Below are 19,952 nucleotides of genomic sequence, written 5' to 3'. Positions count from 1 at the left end.
CCTATGCTGCCAACCTCCTTCACCTACTCATTACATTTTCAAAACAATCATCTTTGAGTTTTCTCCCACACTTTCCCCTTATGCTTTGGAGGAACTTGCCCTAAACGTCTACAAAGCTACTTCATTATCCACCTTCAAATCCTTGGCCTCTGCTTTTCCATGATTGCTTACAAAAAACCCAAATAAAACAAACTAAACCAAACCAAAACAAGCTTGCCACTAGCTAGGCTGCTGGTAGGCTGTGGTCTCAGGATGTTGTGCTTTTTTGCTTGTGCTCCTGTTTGTAAACATCTGTTGCCTCTTGTCTTGTACTTAGATTGTAAGATCTTTGGGACCAAGACTGTTTATTTTGTGTTTGTACAGTACCTATCAATGAGGCAAAGAAAAGAAGGTATCAAGTTGGAGAACACTTCCAGGTTCTGGAAAAATTAGCTGCCTGTCCATTTATGTGGCATGTCATTTCTATTAGATATAAATGCATGGGGTCAGATTCACCCCCTGCTTGTCAACCCTTTTGTGCTCATCCACTTGTGCAAAAGGGCTAATATGGTGGATCTGTCCAACTAGTTTTTGTGGCATAGGCAAGTCCCTAAATGGCAAAGGGCTGGTAGAGCTGCCCCCCCTGCGATTTTCTTTGCTGTTTTAAGTGTAATGGGTGGTGGCACAGGAAGTAAGCCTTCTCTGCACAATGCAGAGCTCTGCTTCCTATAAGCACCCTGCATAGGGCCAAGATAGTCTCCTAGGTGCCCTTCTGGAATGTCTCTCAAAAACCTTTCAGAAGAAATATATAACATCTCCAGAATAGCATGGCTCATGCAGGAAATGCAAGCTTAGTTGTTATATTGAACAGTTATTTATTGTCCCTGTCCAACAAAGCTGAAAATAAGCAAATGCTTCTACTGAACACATATTAGTCCATAATCAGATTACACAAAATGAAGCCTGTGTCAGCTAATCATAGTTTTGAATTAACCATTATTCACTTTAAAATGTTTTTAATTCTAGCGAGTCTGAAACCTGCTTATTCATGACAGTACAATATTCACTTTGTAATTCATTTGAATGATAGTATTATAGACTTTTGCTTTACTGAGCCTTTTAGAAGCCAACTCATGTTTTACTTCTTGAAGCACAGTGCAGCTTTTTATTGCTAGACATGAGATTGGTTGGACAGACAGACAAGTAATTACATTTTGCTTGGCTAGTGAAGTGAGGCTGGGTGTTTTGCCTGTGAAGCATTATGGAAGTAGAAACGTTTTGAATAGTTGCAAAGCATTAGGTGGGGCCCAGTGTTGTTTCTGCTTTGACTGCTACCTAGCAGGGCAGTGAATGCCAGTGCTCTGCTTAGATATTTTATGTGGGTAAGGTTAAAAAGGTGGCCAGTGAGGTCTGAGCCCCTGGCTCCGAAGCTGTAGGGAGACCCCCACCTCTTGTTTTGTGATGAACTATACTGTCACACATTTAATGTCATTATGATGTTCATGATGCTCAGGGCCTCTGACAGCACTTAGTCACAGTTCAACGTGCAGTCAGTGTGCGTGCGTGTGTGTGTATACACACACACACACACACACACACACACAATTATTGAGCTGGTTTTCTTGATATCTGTAGTTTTGAAAAGAGATAAATATTTATAGCTTTTCAAAACGACAAATAGCTAATTTTCCCTGACCATTTATTTAATGGTTTATTTTAAAGAGGTATGAGTGAAGCATAGCTGGATATTAAAAACTAAAATTCTGGATGTTCCTTGAATTTTTCCAAAAAAGACAAGGTCAGATAGATCACTCAAAGGCAATTTTTGCCAGAACGGTAAGCAATTTAATTTGCCAGCTATGCCAGAATGAAATAAGCTACAATATAAATACTTCAGTGCAGCAGCATCAAATATTATTTGATTTGACTTTGCGGGGACAGGTCCTCTATTTGTTTAGAAGTCAGTTTTCCTATGGTGGTGTTAAGTTATAAGCCTGTTTATATGGTTATATCAGAATAACCCATAATGATACAAGTACCTTAATATTGGAATAAGCATGTCCACCTTACGTGGGTTGCACAATTTAGTTATCTAGGTTACTAAACAGATATTGTTAAGTCAGTACAAAAAACTATTTAGATCAGCCATAGAACTTTGTCACAGCTGTACATTTACATATTTAGCTGCTGCCACTAGGGTCAGGCAGTTTAATTTGAAGTCAATCATTGATTTACCATGCTAAGTGTTTAAAAACTATTTGCATAAAAACCTACATATCCATACACAATTAATTTTTGTTAAGTTGAAGAGTATCTGAACGCAAACCAACATTTTTGAAAATAAAAAATTCTAATATCAAAAGTTCTAGTCCAAGTAAATGTGACACACATACAGACAGAGGTGCTTGAACAATTTTTATAATAGGGGTGCTGAGAGCTATTGAATCAAACTGTAAACACTGTACATAATGGAATCCACTTCAAGTCAGAGGGTGCAGCAGCCCCCCAACACCCCTAGTTCCAGCACCTATGTACAAAAAGATTATGAAAAACAGATGTCCCTGCACTTTCAGTAAAGCAAAGTATCCATGAGTTTCAAGGCAGAAAGTTTAAATATTTTCACAGAAAACATGAGATAATTCCTGATAAGGACAGTCGTCTTGTAAGTGGGTCTCAGACTTCTGGAATTTATTGCCTAGCTATACAACTACATGGCCATTCTACTGCTCAAGTGAATTATATGGAAGCACAAACTGTAGCATTTTGTCTGCAAGAAAAGGATTGTTCTGTGACATGCAAACTGAGGAGATAAAATGTGTTACTTTGTTAACTCCATTTATAAAGATGCTCTCAAAGATAGATTTTGAAATATTCTGAAACATGGTAGCCAGAGGTGACTTAATCTTAGTTTAGAGTGTAAATTTTGAGAGCAATTTCAAAGTACTAGGACAAATGATTCTAAGATTAGAATCATTGCAATGCTTGCCCATTGATAGGTCTGTAAAAGTCTGTGCACATCAGAATTTTGCCCGATTTACTCTTTTCTGGTATAGTGGACTTGGAAACTTGAACAACTGACGTGGAATAAGAAACAGCTTAAGGAATGGTGGGGATCAATTTAAATCAGTCTGATTGGCTTGAATCATTATGGTGCAGCAGTGCACATGGGCTGTTCAAACAGCAAGCGGACCAATTTTAGACAGAATACAACCTACACTGCATTAACCACAGCCTTTCACATGCTATTCTGGTTTCCTTTAGAAGTTGGAAGGAATTTGGAAAGACATTTTCAAATTTCACTATTTCAGTCCCCCCTGAAAGAAAATTCAAGCTCTTGATGACACTTCTAAAGAAGCTACAGTATTTGAGATATTGACCATGTATGCTTGGTGGCTGGTCAGGCTTGACAATTGAAAGCAATGAGCAAAACAAGTCATTTGGCTGCCACATGACAGTGCACGTGCTCATTTAACCAAGCTTTTAACCACCAGGTTGTGTGTGTCTCAGGATACATCAGTCTCAGTGGATATACTCTTCATTGTTCTAGAACACTGCAGTGGGAAAACCTGGGTTTTCTGCACTGAATTTATGAAAACAAGCCCAAAGATGCAGCAAAATACACATCTTTCTAGTCCCTCAACCTTCAGGCAGGCCACACCACACAACTCTCCCCATTCTGTCAGAGTACAGCTACACTGCAAAAGTGTTCTTAACGCAGCTTAGCTAATGCAGGTTAAAATAGAATTGAAGACCCAGCAATTCTGCTTTTAATTCAGGTTAGCAGCTGGAGTTAAAGACTCTGGGAGAACCTGGGATTGAATTTGAACTGCTAACCCAATGACGAGTTGCCATGTTTCCACTGCTATTTTAAGCCGAGTTAGCTAAAGAGTGTTAGTAACCTGAGTTAAAAACATCCTCCCCTTTATTCCCTACCAGAGTGTAGACCTACCCTCAGTTGTAGGGACTTTATCCACCCTTCTTAAATCCCTCCTAAAATTCTTATGGGAGAGGGCAGCCTGCAGGAACATCTCCAGATTGGACCGAAGCCACTGTCCTTAAAGCACTCTGCTACCAAGACTCCCCAGAATATGGAACAGACTGCAAATTCCATGTATTTGTAGGGGATCATGGGAGATCAGGAAGACTGCCGTAACATGGTAAATTTGTACAAGTGGAAGAGCAGCAGCAACACAAAGGAGAGAGTGTTTTAGCATGTGGTATTTTACATTGTATTTATTTAAGAGTCTTGTATGAAGGATAGGACTCTACTCCAGTGGAGACAGCAAATTACAGCAGCTGAGAATGTGGCCATTAGCTAGGGTGACCAGGTGTCTGATTTTCAGCTGGAACACCTGGTCAAAACAGGACCCTGGCAGCTCCAGTCAGCACCACTGACCGGGCCATTAAAAGTCTGGTTGGCAGTGCTGCAGAGTTTAGGCAGGCTAGTCCCTACCTATCCCGGCTCTGCGCTGCACCCCGGAAGCAGCCAGCAGGTCCAGCTCTGTGTACTGCCCCTTCCCCGAGCACCAGTTCCTTAACCCATTGGCCGGGAACCATGGCCAAGGGGAGCTGCAGGGGCAGTGCCTGTGGGCAAGAGCAGTGCGCAGAGCCTCCTCCTCCCCCCCACAATCTAGGAGCCTGCCTTCTGGGGTACAGTGTGAAGTCAGTACAGGCAGGAAGCCTGCTTTAGCCTGCACTGTGCCGCTGACCCGGAGCCATGAAGGTAAGGCTGCACCCCTCCTGCAACCAAACCCCCTCATCCCTGGCCTCACCCCAGAGCCCACACCCTCAGATGGAGCCTTCACCCCCTGCCACAACCCACCCCACCCCCTGAACCCCTCAGCCCCACCCCAGAGCCCACACTCCCTGCTGGAGCCCTCCCATATCCCAACCCTCTTCCCTAATCCAGAGCCCCCTCCTGAACCCCTCATTTTTGGCCCTACCCCAGAGCTCAAACCCCCCAGTTAGAGCCCTTGCCCCTGCCCCAGCCCAGTGAAAGTGAGTGAGAGCAAGCTACTGAGGGAGGAGGAATGTAGTGAGCAAGAGGAAGGGCCCCAGAGAAGGGGCAGGGCTAGGGTGTTTGATCTTACTATTAGCATATTTTAATCATCATTTGGCTTTAAAAATGCTTATTTTTAAAGTGTAATATTTGTTACTGAATATATTTTTCAGATTTAATGTTAACTAGCAAACTTTACTAAACATAAAAGGTTTATTTGTCAATCATTTAAAAATCCCTTGATTCATGCTGTTTTAACAATCAGCCCCCACTGAACTAAGTTAAATTCCACCAAAACAAAAACAAAACAGATTTTATTAAATCAGGTCACAGGATTCTTCCTCACCACTTTATTGTGGGCTGCAAAGTTCCCCATTTTCCCTTCTGTGTAGCAGCACTCAGATTCTGTTTTCAAGGAGTCACCATTACTATATCACAATATCACTTTGTCCTCTTCAGTTCCAGTTTAAGAGTCAGCAGTTCAGGTGGTAAATTAGACATATCACAATTAACTAGGCTTCAGAGAGGAATATTTCCAGAGAGACTCCGAAGTTACACCCAAAAAATGTTCAGGTGTGAAGAGGTAGTTGCACAAGCAAAATAGAGAGTAGCTGTGTGCATAAGACAGCCATTTTAGGTGGCTGATTATGAGAAGCTAGGTCCTAAACAATGAGAGATTAAAACAGTTTCTAAATGCCTTACAGTGACATAAAAACAATAGCAAGCACCTTGCTCTGACAAGGAGCAGAAACTTTATACTGCAGCACCCTGTGGTATAAAGGAAGTCTTTGACTAATCTGAGTCTTACAACGACAAGGCAGTAACCAGGGAACGATTGAACCTACAAATTAAGGCAAATGCAGACATCAAATAATAAGACCCAAATGAAATTTCCCAGTAGTATATAATGTTGGAAATTGCAGATAAAAATTGGAGGTGCTTCAGCTACTTTTTTTTAAAAAAAATCCCAGGGTTTATTAACAGAGTTCCATTTCTTAAAGCTACTTAGCTGCTTCTGGCCACTTTTAGCAAATTGTAAAAAAATTAAAGCATCCAAGGCATGCATCATTTTTCATTAGGGCAAGTCAAATATCATCCTATATCATTTGATGTACATTAGCCTGATGTCATGTGAGGATAACATTTTATTACAAGTTTAAGGGTTTACTATCAAACATTTTCAGCAGAAATAAGTTGAGTGCAATCACCAAAAGAGCAGAGTGTCAGTGTGAAGCACTTCCTTGAAATAAAAATAAAAAAAAGAGTCAGCATATTCATAGTTTAATAGATAATGATTTTCCATGCACTGGGCTGCAGCTAAAATAACTTAGCAAAGAGAAGACTGAGGAAGAGAACTTACAGGCAGAAGTCCAGCTGAAAGAATCCAATATCCAAAAGAACAAACAACTCAAAGAAAACCCATATAGATAAGAAATGTCAATAGTGCTTAAAGTAAGGAAAGTGTAACTAATGCCATTAAAGAGACAGTGCTAGGAGGAAAACAACACAAATATACTAGAACAAACAACAAATCAGACAAATCTGAGAAAACTAATACAGCAGCCAGCCAGCAATGGAGCAAGAGGAAATTGCATAGGTCACTACAAACTATAGAAAAGATCACCACCTCCTAGATTTAAAATACAAAAAACATAATAGGAATATTGTCAAAATGCTATTTATAAATCACAGCCTCAAAAGACCCCAAACTGATTTACAGACAGTGGGCCAGATTTCCCCATTATGTTTTTGCAGGGGTTCTCAAACCCCTTCTGACAACAAAAATTACTACACAACATCCCGAGAAGGGACCTAAGCCAGAGCCTGCCCAAACCCTGTTGCCCCAGGCAGATGGGCCAAAGCCCAAGAGCTACAGTCCCAGGCCTGTAATCTGAGCCCAGCCACCCAGGGCTGAAGTTCTTGGGCCCAGGCTTCAGCCCAGGCAGCGGGTCCCAGCAAGTCTAACACCAGCCCTGGTGACCCCATTAAAATGGGGTCACAACCCACAGTTTGAGAACTGCTGCATTATAGTATTGAGGCCAAGGACCACTCCAAAGCACAATATCCTCCCTCCTAGCACAACATAGCTCTGCGGGTACATTACCCTCAGGTCCTTCTTGCTTCCCCAAATAAACTTGTTCCACACCCAAAATACACAATCATATTTCCTTTCCTAGGGTCTCATTTATTAAGTCTTTATACCAATAGTTTCCTGTGACCCTTCTCACATGGGGTTTCCAATTTCACCCTCAGTCAGAGGATCAGGTTCCCTGCTTCCCCTTCAGTTACCTCTGAGCCAAGGAGTTCTACTACAGCCCCTCATCTCTCTGGAGAGTCTTCTCCCCTCAAGCCTCCTGTCCTGGACCCTGCCCTCAAGTCCAGCTTTCCTCTGGGTGAGGGATTCCTCCTGGGCTGTACTGGGACTCAGCCAGGATTGTGTCTATCAATCTTCTCTGTGGGTTATCTAACCTGCTATACCCCACCCCGAGCACTCACTTTAGAGGTTTATGGTTTTATCTCCTCCCCAGATGGCCTGATTTTTGCCACCTGATCTACCTGTCATGTGACTTTGCTTATTTTCTACACCTGGGGAGGCAAGCAAAGTGTCACAGGTGGAGCTAGACCCCTCACCTCTTAAAGGGACAGTCACCCTGTGACATGCCCCTTTCCCACCACTCTGGCAACTAAAAAGAGTTGTAAAGCCAGTGGATCCAGCCTCCAGGAGTAAAGGGAGAACCTGCATGAACCAGAGACAGCATAATGGCTCTGTACTACCTGGTGCAAAGGGCATGACCTGGGGGAAGGAGATGGGGTTGGAGTGCTACTGCTGGAATGGCCATTAAATAGCAAAATATAAGTTAAAGCAACCTGGAGGTTTCTCTAACTTATGCTGGCAGCCAAGTATGCCTTCCTGCTGGCCTGAAAATAGGGAAATCTTAATCTGACTGTTGTCCTTTTAAAAATGTATGGGTACTCAGGAAAGAGGGTAGAACCTCACTATGTCAGCTACCAATGAAACAAAAAAGTTTTAATTAAAATAAATAAACATAGCTGTGATGTTTTACAGTACAATTCAGGAAAAATCACTCCCCTCCTTGGTTGCCTGTGAGGAGAGAACAGTGTAATTTAGGAAGGGGCACCAAAAGGCATTGTCTTGGCATCTGGGGATCGCTAGAAGGCTGGGACGCCTCTGCCATGCCCCTTTATTCCTAGCTTCTCCCTGTGCTAGGCCAAATGAGGAGGTGTGATGCATTAAGCCAGCTCCACAACACTAGAGAATCCTCAGATACAGGGGAAGCCCTGATGTAGTCAGCTATGCTGGCTTTAGGGCAGTTGTGCACTCGTGAAACAGAACAAGGTGACTGTAACACAACTGAGGATGGAGGCCAATATGTAAATGAAAGGTACTGCTAACTGTTATATTGATTTCTCTGTGTGTTTTCAGGTAATCTTTTTGTTCCATTTAGTAAAACAAAAGGCTCTGACTTTGGAAATATAACAGTTCTGTGTTTAAATCTCCGTCTTCCAAAGAGGGCAATTTATAAACCTTTGCTATGGAGTATGGAGGTGTTTAGATATTTGAAAGAAACCTTCCATTTACAGTATGAGAACGTTGAAGAGGCACTATGTGGATAATTATCTCAATTCATTAGCATAGCTGAAAGCTTAAGAGTGAGAGCTTTATCACAATGATTAATAAGTAAAGTTAACACCACAGACTATATTAACACTTATCTTTTATTAAACATTACAAATTTTATTGCTATAAATGTAATGTCTATAGAAGATACATCAACAATGTGAAAAAAATCAAGGATACGTTGTTTTTATCCATCGTTAAATACTGTGATGTTGCTCACTATGATGGTGGCAGCTTCATTTTTAGTAAGCATTTGATATGGATTTCAATAAGGCAGTTCAAGCTTGTTAGCTAAGTGAATATCAAATTCACTACACTGGGTATTTTGGTCTCATGTTAAGGTAAAGTAGTTTCACATTAGAGAATACTTGCTACTTGTACAGTTGGTTCATACATAGACATCTGTCAGGTACTTTAGGGATTCAGCACTGCAGTTGGTTGAAAATACTGTGGTTGCACAAATGCACTCAGGTATTGTATCAGGCTGCTTTCAGTGCTGCACAAGTCCTGCAATTCATTTTTCTTCCTCTATTTAAAATGTATGAATAGTGTTAGTAGAAAATAAAGCAGAAGAAAAATATCATACAGATTATAGTAGAGGAAATGGCAAAAACCCATTAAAATGTCTGCTTTCAACACCCTTAGGTGAGCCCAATGATGCTGTTTCTCTCTGTTAGAGGGCTTGTGAATACATAGAATACAGTGAACTGCTGGGAATGGCTGTTTTCTTGAAAGTCATTTTGTAAAGTGTAGGTCACAGTTTTTTCCCTTTAAAATCTCACAGCCCTGAGCAAAAGTTTAAAGATTATCAATTTCAAGTTATATCCCCAATGCAGAATCTACAAAGGAGGATTTGATCGGTAAGACAACATCTATTTTCTGTTCACTAGAAAAATCATTATTTGCATTTCTCTTTTTCTACTGTGGATCACCATGCCCTCAATTGATCTTCACTGACCGGCTTCATCTTAAATCAATTCAGGGTTATTTAGTGTGCACACTGAAAAACTACCACTTGTGCTTCAGATGCTACAAAATCAGTTCCAAGGAAATTTAAGCAATTCAGATAGTTTCTCTTGATGAAATTGAACTGTGGTACTGCACAAAATTGAGAGGGAGCTGATGTGGAACTAAGAAGCTGAAAGAGATTAACCAACCAGGTAGTAAAAAAAAATGGTATAGCTTGGCAAGAGTACAGGACATATATGGTATAGTCAATTGTGTGTCAGGTTTTATGGTACAATTTGTCCATCTGAGAGCTACAGTCTTACTTCGTAGTTGAGGCAAATGGGATAAGGTTGATACAGGTAAGAAACATTTGATGGGGTTGTTTTTGTTTTTAAATTTCACATACTATTCCAGTTCTCTTTTAAGCCATTGTAGGCTATTGTTGTTATAATAAGTTCCAATATCACCACTGTACTTAAGGTAGCATCAATCTTTTTACCATAAAAGAAATCCTTCTTTTCAGTATTGCCTAACTGGACTATAGAAATTCAAACTTGGCTGAGTTTTATCATATAAGATCTCAGCAGTCTGATAGAAAATGCCTAGCTCCATATGGAAAAGAAATTACTGTATGTATATAGTTTGTAAAGGTTTTGGGAGCCTCACAGATGAAAAACATTCTTATTTTTTATATTCTTTACATTGTTCCATGCAGAAGGTATGCCTGGTGCTTTATGGGCAAGTAAAAATGATAGATCCCTGCCCCAGTTTTTTATGCTTTACTATTAGTAAAAAGGTGTTTTTTTCATTTTTAAAGAAAAATAATTTATTTGCGTCTCTTGACGCATAAAGAAATATGGGTTAATCATCTCCACTATATGAGGGGAAACTACTTTGAAATTGCTAAGCTTTTTAACCTCAGAAATCCTTTATTGAGCAGGTGCAATATATTTTAGTCACAAAATTGTATAAGGCTCTTTATAATTATTAATTGAATTTATACTATTTTTACAATTAGGCATAATTACTAAAATAAATATGCAGTAGTCAACTAAGAATGCTTTGGGAAAAAACAATTAAATACGCAAAACAAGACCTATGCTTAAAAAAATGTCTAGATTGTCAGGGAAACCCAGGGAAAAAGGGAATTCACAGAAAGGGCGTATGCATCCAACACCAAGGAATATGTAAGTATTCATACAGATGGCCAGGCCACATTCAGAACTGAAGTCCTTCACCCTCCTGTTCTCCCACTTAGAAAAGATTAAAAAAAAGAAACTATGAGTTTGAAAATTCCTATGTAGTCCCATGTTGTGTGCTCCAAGTCCCTATGTCACCCACATTTTGGCTGGCTACAAATGAGAGGGAAGCATAATATTGAGGCTAAAGTACAGGATTGGGAGTTAGGAGATGGGGGTTCTAGTCTCTGTATAATAGGGATACTTCCCTATCTAATAGATGATGTGAGGCTGAATTAATATTTGTTTTGTGCTTTGAGATCCTCACATGGCAGGCACTATACATGTGCAATATATTATGATGATTCTTTATTATTGTTACTACAGAATGATAATGCATCTTATATTTTAGTAAACTCCTTTATTTCATTTAGTTCCTGCCTTTTTCACTGTGCAGTACTACTCAGGCATGGCAATAAAATCAACTTCTCACCATATCCCTTTTCTTCCAGGCTGCTTGCAGGACTTTGTTCTTGTCTCTTTTTAGCACCATCTGTGGGAGTAATTGTGTAAACTGTAATCTACACATGAGATATCTAATGTATTTTTATCACCAGGTTATATAATCCTGCTCAGAGTCAGGGAGGTAATAATAGCTGAAAGCTGTCTATAGTATAGCTACTACTGATGGAGCTGCACTAGTAGCAAATTACAGTTATGGAGCTTGCTAGTGTAGACAAAGGCTCAGAGAAGCCATATTCACTCACTCTAAACAATCTGCTAGCTTGTTCCAAGAGCAGACTCTTGGATGACTGTGTACAGTTGCTGTTATTGCTCCCGAGCAACTAGGTCAGTGTTGGCGTGTTGCCCACTCCCTAATCCTGACTATGTAAAGAAAACAGGGAGGAAAAAGAAAGAGTCAGTCCAATAGGAGTGTTGCTTTTCAAAACAGATACATTTGGGGGAGGAGGGGGTGACAGAAGGGACTTGGAGGCCTTGGGAGCCCCCCACCTGCTCTATCTGAGAAGGAACCTCCCCCCGCCCCAAGAGTCACTCATGGCAACAGCAGGAGAGTAGGTAGCATGAGGTAGCCCAGCTGCTGAAGACAGGAGGCAGGGGAAGTCTCTCTAGGGCTCCCTGTAGGTGGTGAGAATGTCAGGGTCAGGACTAATGACCTCCCCACAAATACCTTCATTAATAGGGAAGAGGGGCATGAAAGGGACCAGCAACTCTCCCAAAGAAATACTCCTAACAGGGCAACAAGAGAGAGCGAATTGTCCCTGAAATATAAGCACAGGGAGTGAGAATATTCTCCATTCCAATTTCCCCATTCTTTGCATCAGGGTGGTCCTCTGAATTATCACAAGAAAACATGGGGAAACATGGGGTCCTGGTTGTCCAGATACCCCTTTTAAGGGATGGAGGAACAAATTCTCCACTCTGTGAGGGGGACTGAAAGCCTTTGGCCGTGCAATTTCTTTTAGTGTGGGCCTGCTCCAAAGCCCACGGAAGTCAATAGAAGGACTGAGTGACGTCAATGGACTTTGGATTAGAGCTTTATTGACAACTTTGAAAGCATGCAAGGCAGCTTTATCACTTTTCTTCTTTGTGTACTCACTATTTGATAACATAGTCTTTTAGCCCAGAGTCCTAGATATAACCGTGGTTATTATAATGGGTAGTAAGAATACTGTTGCCCCTCTGCTGAGCCGTAGCAGAAGTCAGCATCTTGCAGGTTGGTTTCCCATTTAGGGAGAAATCAGTGACACTGACTTTTGGCATTTTCTTAGTATAACTTGTTGATTCACACCAGTGCTGGGACATAAGGAGTCAAACAGCACTCAACCAAAACCCTCTTGCAGGAATTCCAGCCAAATACTAATGCCTGGTTCCTTGGAAGCAACTCTGCACCAAGAACTAACTGTACAGGAAGAGTCTAGAGAGCAACTTCTCTGTTTGCAACAGCTCCCTCCAAATAGCTCCCATCACGAAAAAGCTAACAACACAGCATTTCTTCAGAGACCACATTGCTCACAGTCTGAGTAAAAGTCGAAAGACTATTAACAGCACCCTCTTGTGACTTCTGCCATAAAAATACTTATTAACAGGATTTAGATGCTACTGGGACAAGGTAGGTGAGGTGATACCTTTTACTGGACCAACTGGTGTTGGTGGAAGGTACAAGCTTTCGAGCTTCACAGAGCTCTTCCTGCGGTCTAGGGAAGGAAACCAGAGTGTCTGAGCTAATAAGTTGGGACAGATTGTTTACTTAACAACTTGTATTTAGCTCAGACACTCTGGTTTCCTTCTACAGATCGGAGGAAGAGCTCTGTGAATCAGCCTTAAAGTTTGTATCTTCCTCCAACACAAGCTGGTCAATCAAAAAATATTTCCTTGCCTACCTTGTCTGTCTCATATCCTGAAATCAACATGGCTCCCAACAATACTGCAAACAATTTTAGATACTACTCTGATGGGTGTTAGAGGTAACTCTCTGGTAGGTAGACAGTTGAAACAATTGTGCTGCAAGTGCAGAGGTAGCCTATTTATGTTACTGCAATATTTATGGTATTCCTTATACCTAGCACAGAATAGGGAATACAGAGAAATAGCATTAGTTGCAGTTGTGAAGATTTCAATACTGACCGCTGACCTGAGCTGGCCTGATGACACAGTGATGAAAACTCCTGAGCTCTATTTACATTAGCACTCCAACTCTTTTTTCCATTGATGGAAATGCACTGATTGAAGATTTCCCCAAAAAGACTAGCATAGACGCAGGCATAGCATGTTCGATAGCATTTAATAACATAAGCACTTCCAAAATGATTTCAGAAAAAGGAATGCTGATATGTAATGATGTTGGTTGTTTCTCTTTTTATTAAAGGGAGGAACTTTTGCAAGCAAGAATACCAATTTATCCATATCCAGATATCCTTACCCGGACAGACAGGGAGCTAAAGAAGATAATTGAAGATCAAGTAAGATCCTTATTTCCATTTTTTTGTTTGACAAGTAGCATTGTTTACAATTATAAAAAAGCTCTTGACCTGAAAAAAATATGCATTCACATAAATTGAATATTGAGCATTACAAAATTCAGCCATTGCCAAACTATTACCTTTTAACTCTGCTACAAGTGCATCTTATTTGCTTCCTTAAGTTATGGAAAACACTGCCCTTTGATATTTGTTAAATAATAGCCTAATCCTAGTGTCCTGAATTAGCACTGTTTTCTTCTGACAAGAATCTTTCATCTGAGTACAGAGCACTGATTTCTTCTGATGTGTGTTCCTAACAACTGAATCCAAAGCCTTTGACTCAGTTTTGTGGTGACCATCCTTTAACCTTGACAGATCAAAACGATTTCTTAATCACTTTGTTCTTGTAGGATTTACATGAGCGGGAGAGGCAGGAGGCTAGTCCATTAAAGCAATACATTAATCCACTACACTGCATTCAGGCATCAACTTCTTTATCTAAAAATATATTGTTACATTCTGCTTTTATTTATTTAGAAACAATATAGAAAGATATATTCAATTTGACCTTCTTGCTTAAACTCAACTTGACAGATATGCCAAGACTACAGGGGTAAATTTTCACTATAGCTCACGGAGACATAGTGATGGATTGCCGCTAGCAATTCCTGATTGGCAACAGATGCTAGTAACACTGGAGTGTATCTGGTGGCTAAATTGGAAGGCACTGAGCCGATAATTTGTGTCATAACATTTAGCTACATATTAGTATTTTAGTAATTTTGTGAGAACTGTTATATTATTAACTATTATTATTTATATTACCATAGTGCCTAGGAACCCCAGTCACAGACCAGAACCTCATTGTGCTAGGTGCTGTGCAAACAGAATAAAACAGTCCCTGCCCCAAAGAGACAACAGATGGTTACAGACAGACTAACAGGGGAGTCACATGAAACAATGAGACAAGATTGTTCAGCATGATCGACAGTGGTCTCAGCCACCTAACTTGTCAAGATTTTTGAAGGCACCAAGGCAGAGGGGAGTTTTAAGAAGAGATTTGAAGGAGGATAATGAGTTCGTTTTGCAGATGCTCACGGGGAGCTTCTCCCAAGTGTGAGAGGCAGCACTGCTTGGTGCTGTGATCTGGAGCTAAATAGTTTTGGTTGGAACAACAGTAGCAGATGCTTCAGAAAGTGATGCCATTAAGTATATGGCTTAGATTCAAGTAGATTCTAATACGTGATCTTGCTCCCATTAAAGTAAATAAGAGTTTTGTTCAGAGACTTCAATGATAGCAGGACCAGGCTTTGTCATTACTGTGCCAATACCCTAATGGGGAGGTAGAGGAATGCTATATTGCTACAGTAGCTACCAACTTTTGCATCAGGTATAAAAGGATTTGACCAATTGTGGGTCAATATTATGCCTTCAATTACATTTGGGTTTCATGAACATAACTAAGAGCAAAATCTGATTTGTAATCATTGATGGACCCTCCATTTGCACTTTTGGAAGAGTGCTCTGCATGTCCTCAAGACTATTACTAGCTGCAATAAGATCAGCCAGGCTAGTAAGTGAGATTTACACTGAGTGATCATACACATTTCCTAAATATAAGGGGCTACTATGCCTAGATCCTAAATTCCTAACTAAGGACTAGATTCTGACAGGTATGCAAAAGAGTGAGGGCAAATGGAGGTTCTCCCTGTCTTTTCTATCCTTGGCTAGGGGCTGGTTTGAATGCTCTTACAAAGACCAATGCCGGCCCCTGGTTATTGCTACGGTGGGTGTTGTTTGTTTGGTTTTGTGGATTGTCAGTGCTTTAATGTCTTAGAACACACTTCACTGGGACCCAGGTAGCCTCTACAGTAAGTCTTAGTAAGCTACGCAAGCCTGCTACTTGCAGTTATGCTCATACCTTTACTCAGTATTGCTCTCTCTATTGATCTGGCAGCTAGGTCTGATGTCCAGTTCAGTAGAGCAAGCTGCTGTCTTTATTTAAATGGTTCTCCTCAAAGCCACATCCTACTGACAAAAAGAAAAGGAGTACTTGTGGCACCTTAGAGACTAACAAATTTATTTGAGCATAAGCTTTCGTGAGCTACAGCATCCGATGAAGTGAGCTGTAGCTCACGAAAGCTTATGCTCAAATAAATTTGTTAGTCTCTAAGGTGCCACAAGTACTCCTTTTCTTTTTGCGAATACAGACTAACACGGCTGCTACTCTGAATCCTACTGACAGTATTATAAGGAGAACAAAAGGTCATTTATTCATAGATTTTCAGTAGATTGTTAGCAAGAGTCCCACATTTCTCTGCCCACTTTCTCCAAGGTCTTTGGTAGTATATAGCATTTGCTTAAACTGAAAAGCACCTTGGGAGGTTGGGACCATACTCCCTATATAACATCTGGTGACCCCAAAGGCCAATGCTTTTAAGAGGGTTTAATGCCAGAAATGCATGTGCTCCCAAGAGTGGGTATTTTATTTTCAGGTATTTTGCTTCACAAAGAATAGTGAGTAAATAACTTTTCTTTGTTATGTTTATCACAATAGCTGTTTTGGTTTTTGGACTTCCTTTTGCCATCACAATTCTCTCATGAATCTCCCCTAAGAAATCCCAAATTCCTTATTCTCTATATGCTATCATATATGATTCACCTTTCTTTGCTGACTTCATTATTGCTGATTTTATAAAGCCAGGTTTGGGAACGAAAGAAATACTATATTAAACAGCTTTTAGATTTAATTTTCCATTGAGTTGTCACTGTGTAGACAGCAAAAATACCAAGTGAATTGAAATCTTTTTGATAATTCAGAGCACTTCTCTCAGCTGGCATTCACTATAACCACGGACAACATGCCCATGAGCCACTGGTTTGTTTCATGGTGGGGGAAGTTTTTTGAAAGAGACATCTACTTTTTAGGATTGATTATCCCATAAGGTAACAGTGGGCCTCACAATATTCCAGTCAGCTTCCCAACAGCATGAGAAAATTTACATTTCAGCCCAGAATTTACCATACCTGGCCCTGTGCTTTGAGACTGTGGTTCCTCCCTCTCCCCCTCACACTTTATTCTTCTTATGAAACCTAAAAAAACCTCCAAAATACCTGACATTTTTATTGCTGTGTTACTCAGACTTGGATTTTCTGTATTTAAGAGTCTGTAGCTGCAGGGCCTCCATTAATGCAGTAATAACATTGTCATTGAGGAACAAAAGAAGAGACATTAACTTCTGCTTCTTGATTGCAGCACTATAATACTTTCAGTCTTTTTCAGCAAAATGTTTTTACTTCTGGCAATGCCTATGTTCCCTATAAAGGCTGAAATAAGCAAATACATTTCTTCCTTGATTCCTCCCCCCCTGCCCTCCAGTTTATCAGCGTTGAGAAAGTCTGTAAGTGAAACCATGAGATAGATTGGAAATATGAATACCAATTGTATTATGTTTAAGTTAGAGCTGAGCAGGGCCGTCCACAAATGAATGATATTTTCCACTGGACATATGAGCCTTCCTCCCTGCAAAATCATACACTTCTGTTTTAGAAGCAATAAGGCAAGCTATGACATCCGTCCACTGTCCCAACCCTTGCACACACAGCCCCAAGCCTCCAACAGAAACCTTTTTCCTAAATACCTGTCCTTAAATTATCATTAGCCCTTGCTGTTTGGGCAATTGTTTTCCTCACATTAACCTGGTTATGCCAATTGTGTTTTTTCCTATATAGACATCATTCACCAAAATGAAATCACTTTCTTTTTTTGTAACAGTGGCAGAAAGAGCTGCAGATCAGACTTAAGGAAGAGGAGGAGCTCCTGGAGAAAGAACTTCAGGAAAAACAAAGGAAGGAGGAAGAGCACTTCAGAGAAATTATGAAAAGGCGAGAGGAAAAGCTGCACAAGAAAACCAAACCTTATGAGCTTCCTGTTAAACACAAAGATGAAGATTTGATACAGTGAATTAAAAGAGCCAAACTGTCAGTATTTCAGCAACCAGCACAAATGTGGGACTGAGTTTCTAATTTAAATTTAAATACTTCAAAAATAAAATTAAAAGAACAATTAGAAAAAATAACTCTGCTCCCCAGTGACTTATTGGTGTGTAATTGTAAAATGACCTAGCATGCCAGGTCTGCAGCTCTGTGACACCTAGGGAATCCATTCCCCTGAGGATTTCAGCAGTCTAGGGAAAATCCCTGGATGTTACTGAGCTGTTGAAGCAGCTCTGTGCCAGTTGCTCTCACAGTACTCAGCATAGGGGGTGTTCCTGGGGTAAGAGGAAGTGACTGGAGCACCACAGCATCCAGTCATTCCAAACTGCTAGAGTAGCCCTTTTAGGTCATGGGCAGCCAGGTTTAATTTAGGGTAGTTCTGAGGTTGCCTTTTGTTATATGGAGGACTTGGATGGGCCTAGTGTCAGGGAGCCTCTGCCCTTCACATGCCCTGAGCCAATTGTAGATGCTAAGGCTAAGCTAAGGCTCTAGCCCATTAGTCTTAGAAACATGCAAAAAGGCTCCATTTCAGTAAATGGATTTAGGGAACATCTTTTTATGGCTTTGACTTCCTGATATTTATTTGGAGTTTCTACTTCCAAAAATGACACTGAAGCTTCCAAATTTTACCTGATTTCACGTCAAAATCATGTGAAATCAGAGAGATTTCTAATGGTCTCCCCTCAGAACCATACATTGGCCAAATAGCTCCTCACATTTGCCACAGGACTAGCAAACCTTTGTGAATGTTGCCTTAGTTTGGGATGGAAACAAAACCAGACACATTTTTCTGTACTGAGCTTTCCTTAAGAAAGGTTGAGAAAGCTCCAGTTATTTCCTAAATGCAAAAACTTTCATGCATCATCACTTTTTGCTACACTCTTTAGACCTATTTGAAGAGTGGTCATTATACCTGCAGCAACTAAGAGTCCCAGTTGAGTGCAATTTTTCCAGTTATCTTTTTTCCAGTAGTATAATTAGCATTTCTTCCTATTAATTCTTGACTTATGATCACACAACATTTTTTATCATTTGTAAACCAGAAGTAGTTGGTGTTCATTACTAAATAATTGAATAGGAATTAGTTGTAAATAACTGATCCGTGGCATTGCTGAATCATCTCTGAAAAAGAATGAGCATCAGCTGAGTTTTGCCTGTGTGAGAAAAATCTGAATAAGAATAAAACTGGCTCTAAACTTGTCAGAATACAGGAGCAATGAATTGAAACAAATTCTTCTTGAAAGTTTCTTAAAAAAAAAAAACCCAACGCTCGGAAATCAGTAGGCATGGGCTAGAATCATATTACTCTTGAAATACAGCAGGTCTCCCACTACTGGCACTGGGCCTCTTGGGCATGTGGTTATGTGATTTGAATGCACAGTTGTACTACTTGTATTTGCTAATTTGGCATGTGATCGCGCACGTAAGTTATTTGAAAATCTGACTCTCAAAGTGTCAGCATTAGGCATCATAGCTAAAACAGTTGTGATGAATGGGGCAGTTCAAGCTTCTTTGAGCAGACATTTCAGGTGCCAAAGACAATGTTACGTTGATTCATGTTTGGAGGGTTACTTTTGAAGACCTGTGAAATGCACATCTCAAGACCAGTCGAAAAACCCTACAGATCTCAGTATCCCCAAGAAGGCCCAGTGTCTTGAATTGTTCCCAAAGCTCTCCTTGTCATTCCCCTTCCCCACCCCCGCCCCACAACAGGTCTGAAAGGAGTCATTCGACCCTGCATGCCTGCCTAACAACTGTCCTGAGGCCCCCTCCCCACCAAAGGAGAATTCCTCTGTGCCTAAAATGAACCCAGAGGAGTTTATGCCGATTGGTTCATGACGGTATCCCATGAGAAAAATCTCTGCAGAATGAGGGATGAAATGCCATGTAGGATGGTCATCACATTGATCCTGCCACTCTCACCACCAGCAACCCCCTTCCACAGCTACAGCATGTGCAGTAACGCTGTTGAAGTTGGCTGCTCTCGTTCTGCTCTCCCCCTGCCCTGCAAGCACAGGTTGTCTCTCAGAATGTCTTCAAATTGATCTGGTTCCCTTGTTTCAATGTCAAATGAAACTAAATCAGAACACAACAAACATATTAAAAAATTAGCCATTCATGAGCACGTCTACATCTGGTAAAAACAGTAGCAGCTACACTTACAAAACTTCGAATATTGTGACAGGGTCGGGCCAGATTGCTATAGGAGAGTAATCCTACTGGGATCCAGG

General features: G+C 40.6%; 1 protein-coding gene across 1 annotated transcript in view; it reads left to right on the top strand.

Moving 5' to 3' along the window:
* The window catches only part of TMEM232 (transmembrane protein 232), a 134,125-nt gene extending 115,101 nt beyond the window's left edge, over positions 1 to 19,024 (top strand). The window contains exons 13-14 of the mRNA XM_043515058.1: positions 13,632 to 13,725; positions 17,501 to 19,024. Of these exons, the coding sequence (XP_043370993.1) occupies positions 13,632 to 13,725; positions 17,501 to 17,689 (283 nt within the window). The 3' untranslated portion in view covers positions 17,690 to 19,024. The remainder of the gene's footprint in view (positions 1 to 13,631; positions 13,726 to 17,500) is intronic.
* The last annotated feature ends 928 nt before the right edge of the window (positions 19,025 to 19,952 follow it).

The sequence above is a fragment of the Dermochelys coriacea genome, chromosome 5 (assembly GCF_009764565.3).
Source record: "Dermochelys coriacea isolate rDerCor1 chromosome 5, rDerCor1.pri.v4, whole genome shotgun sequence".
Classification (NCBI taxonomy): Eukaryota; Metazoa; Chordata; order Testudines; family Dermochelyidae; genus Dermochelys; species Dermochelys coriacea.
This window is presented reverse-complemented; position numbering and strand designations above follow the sequence as displayed.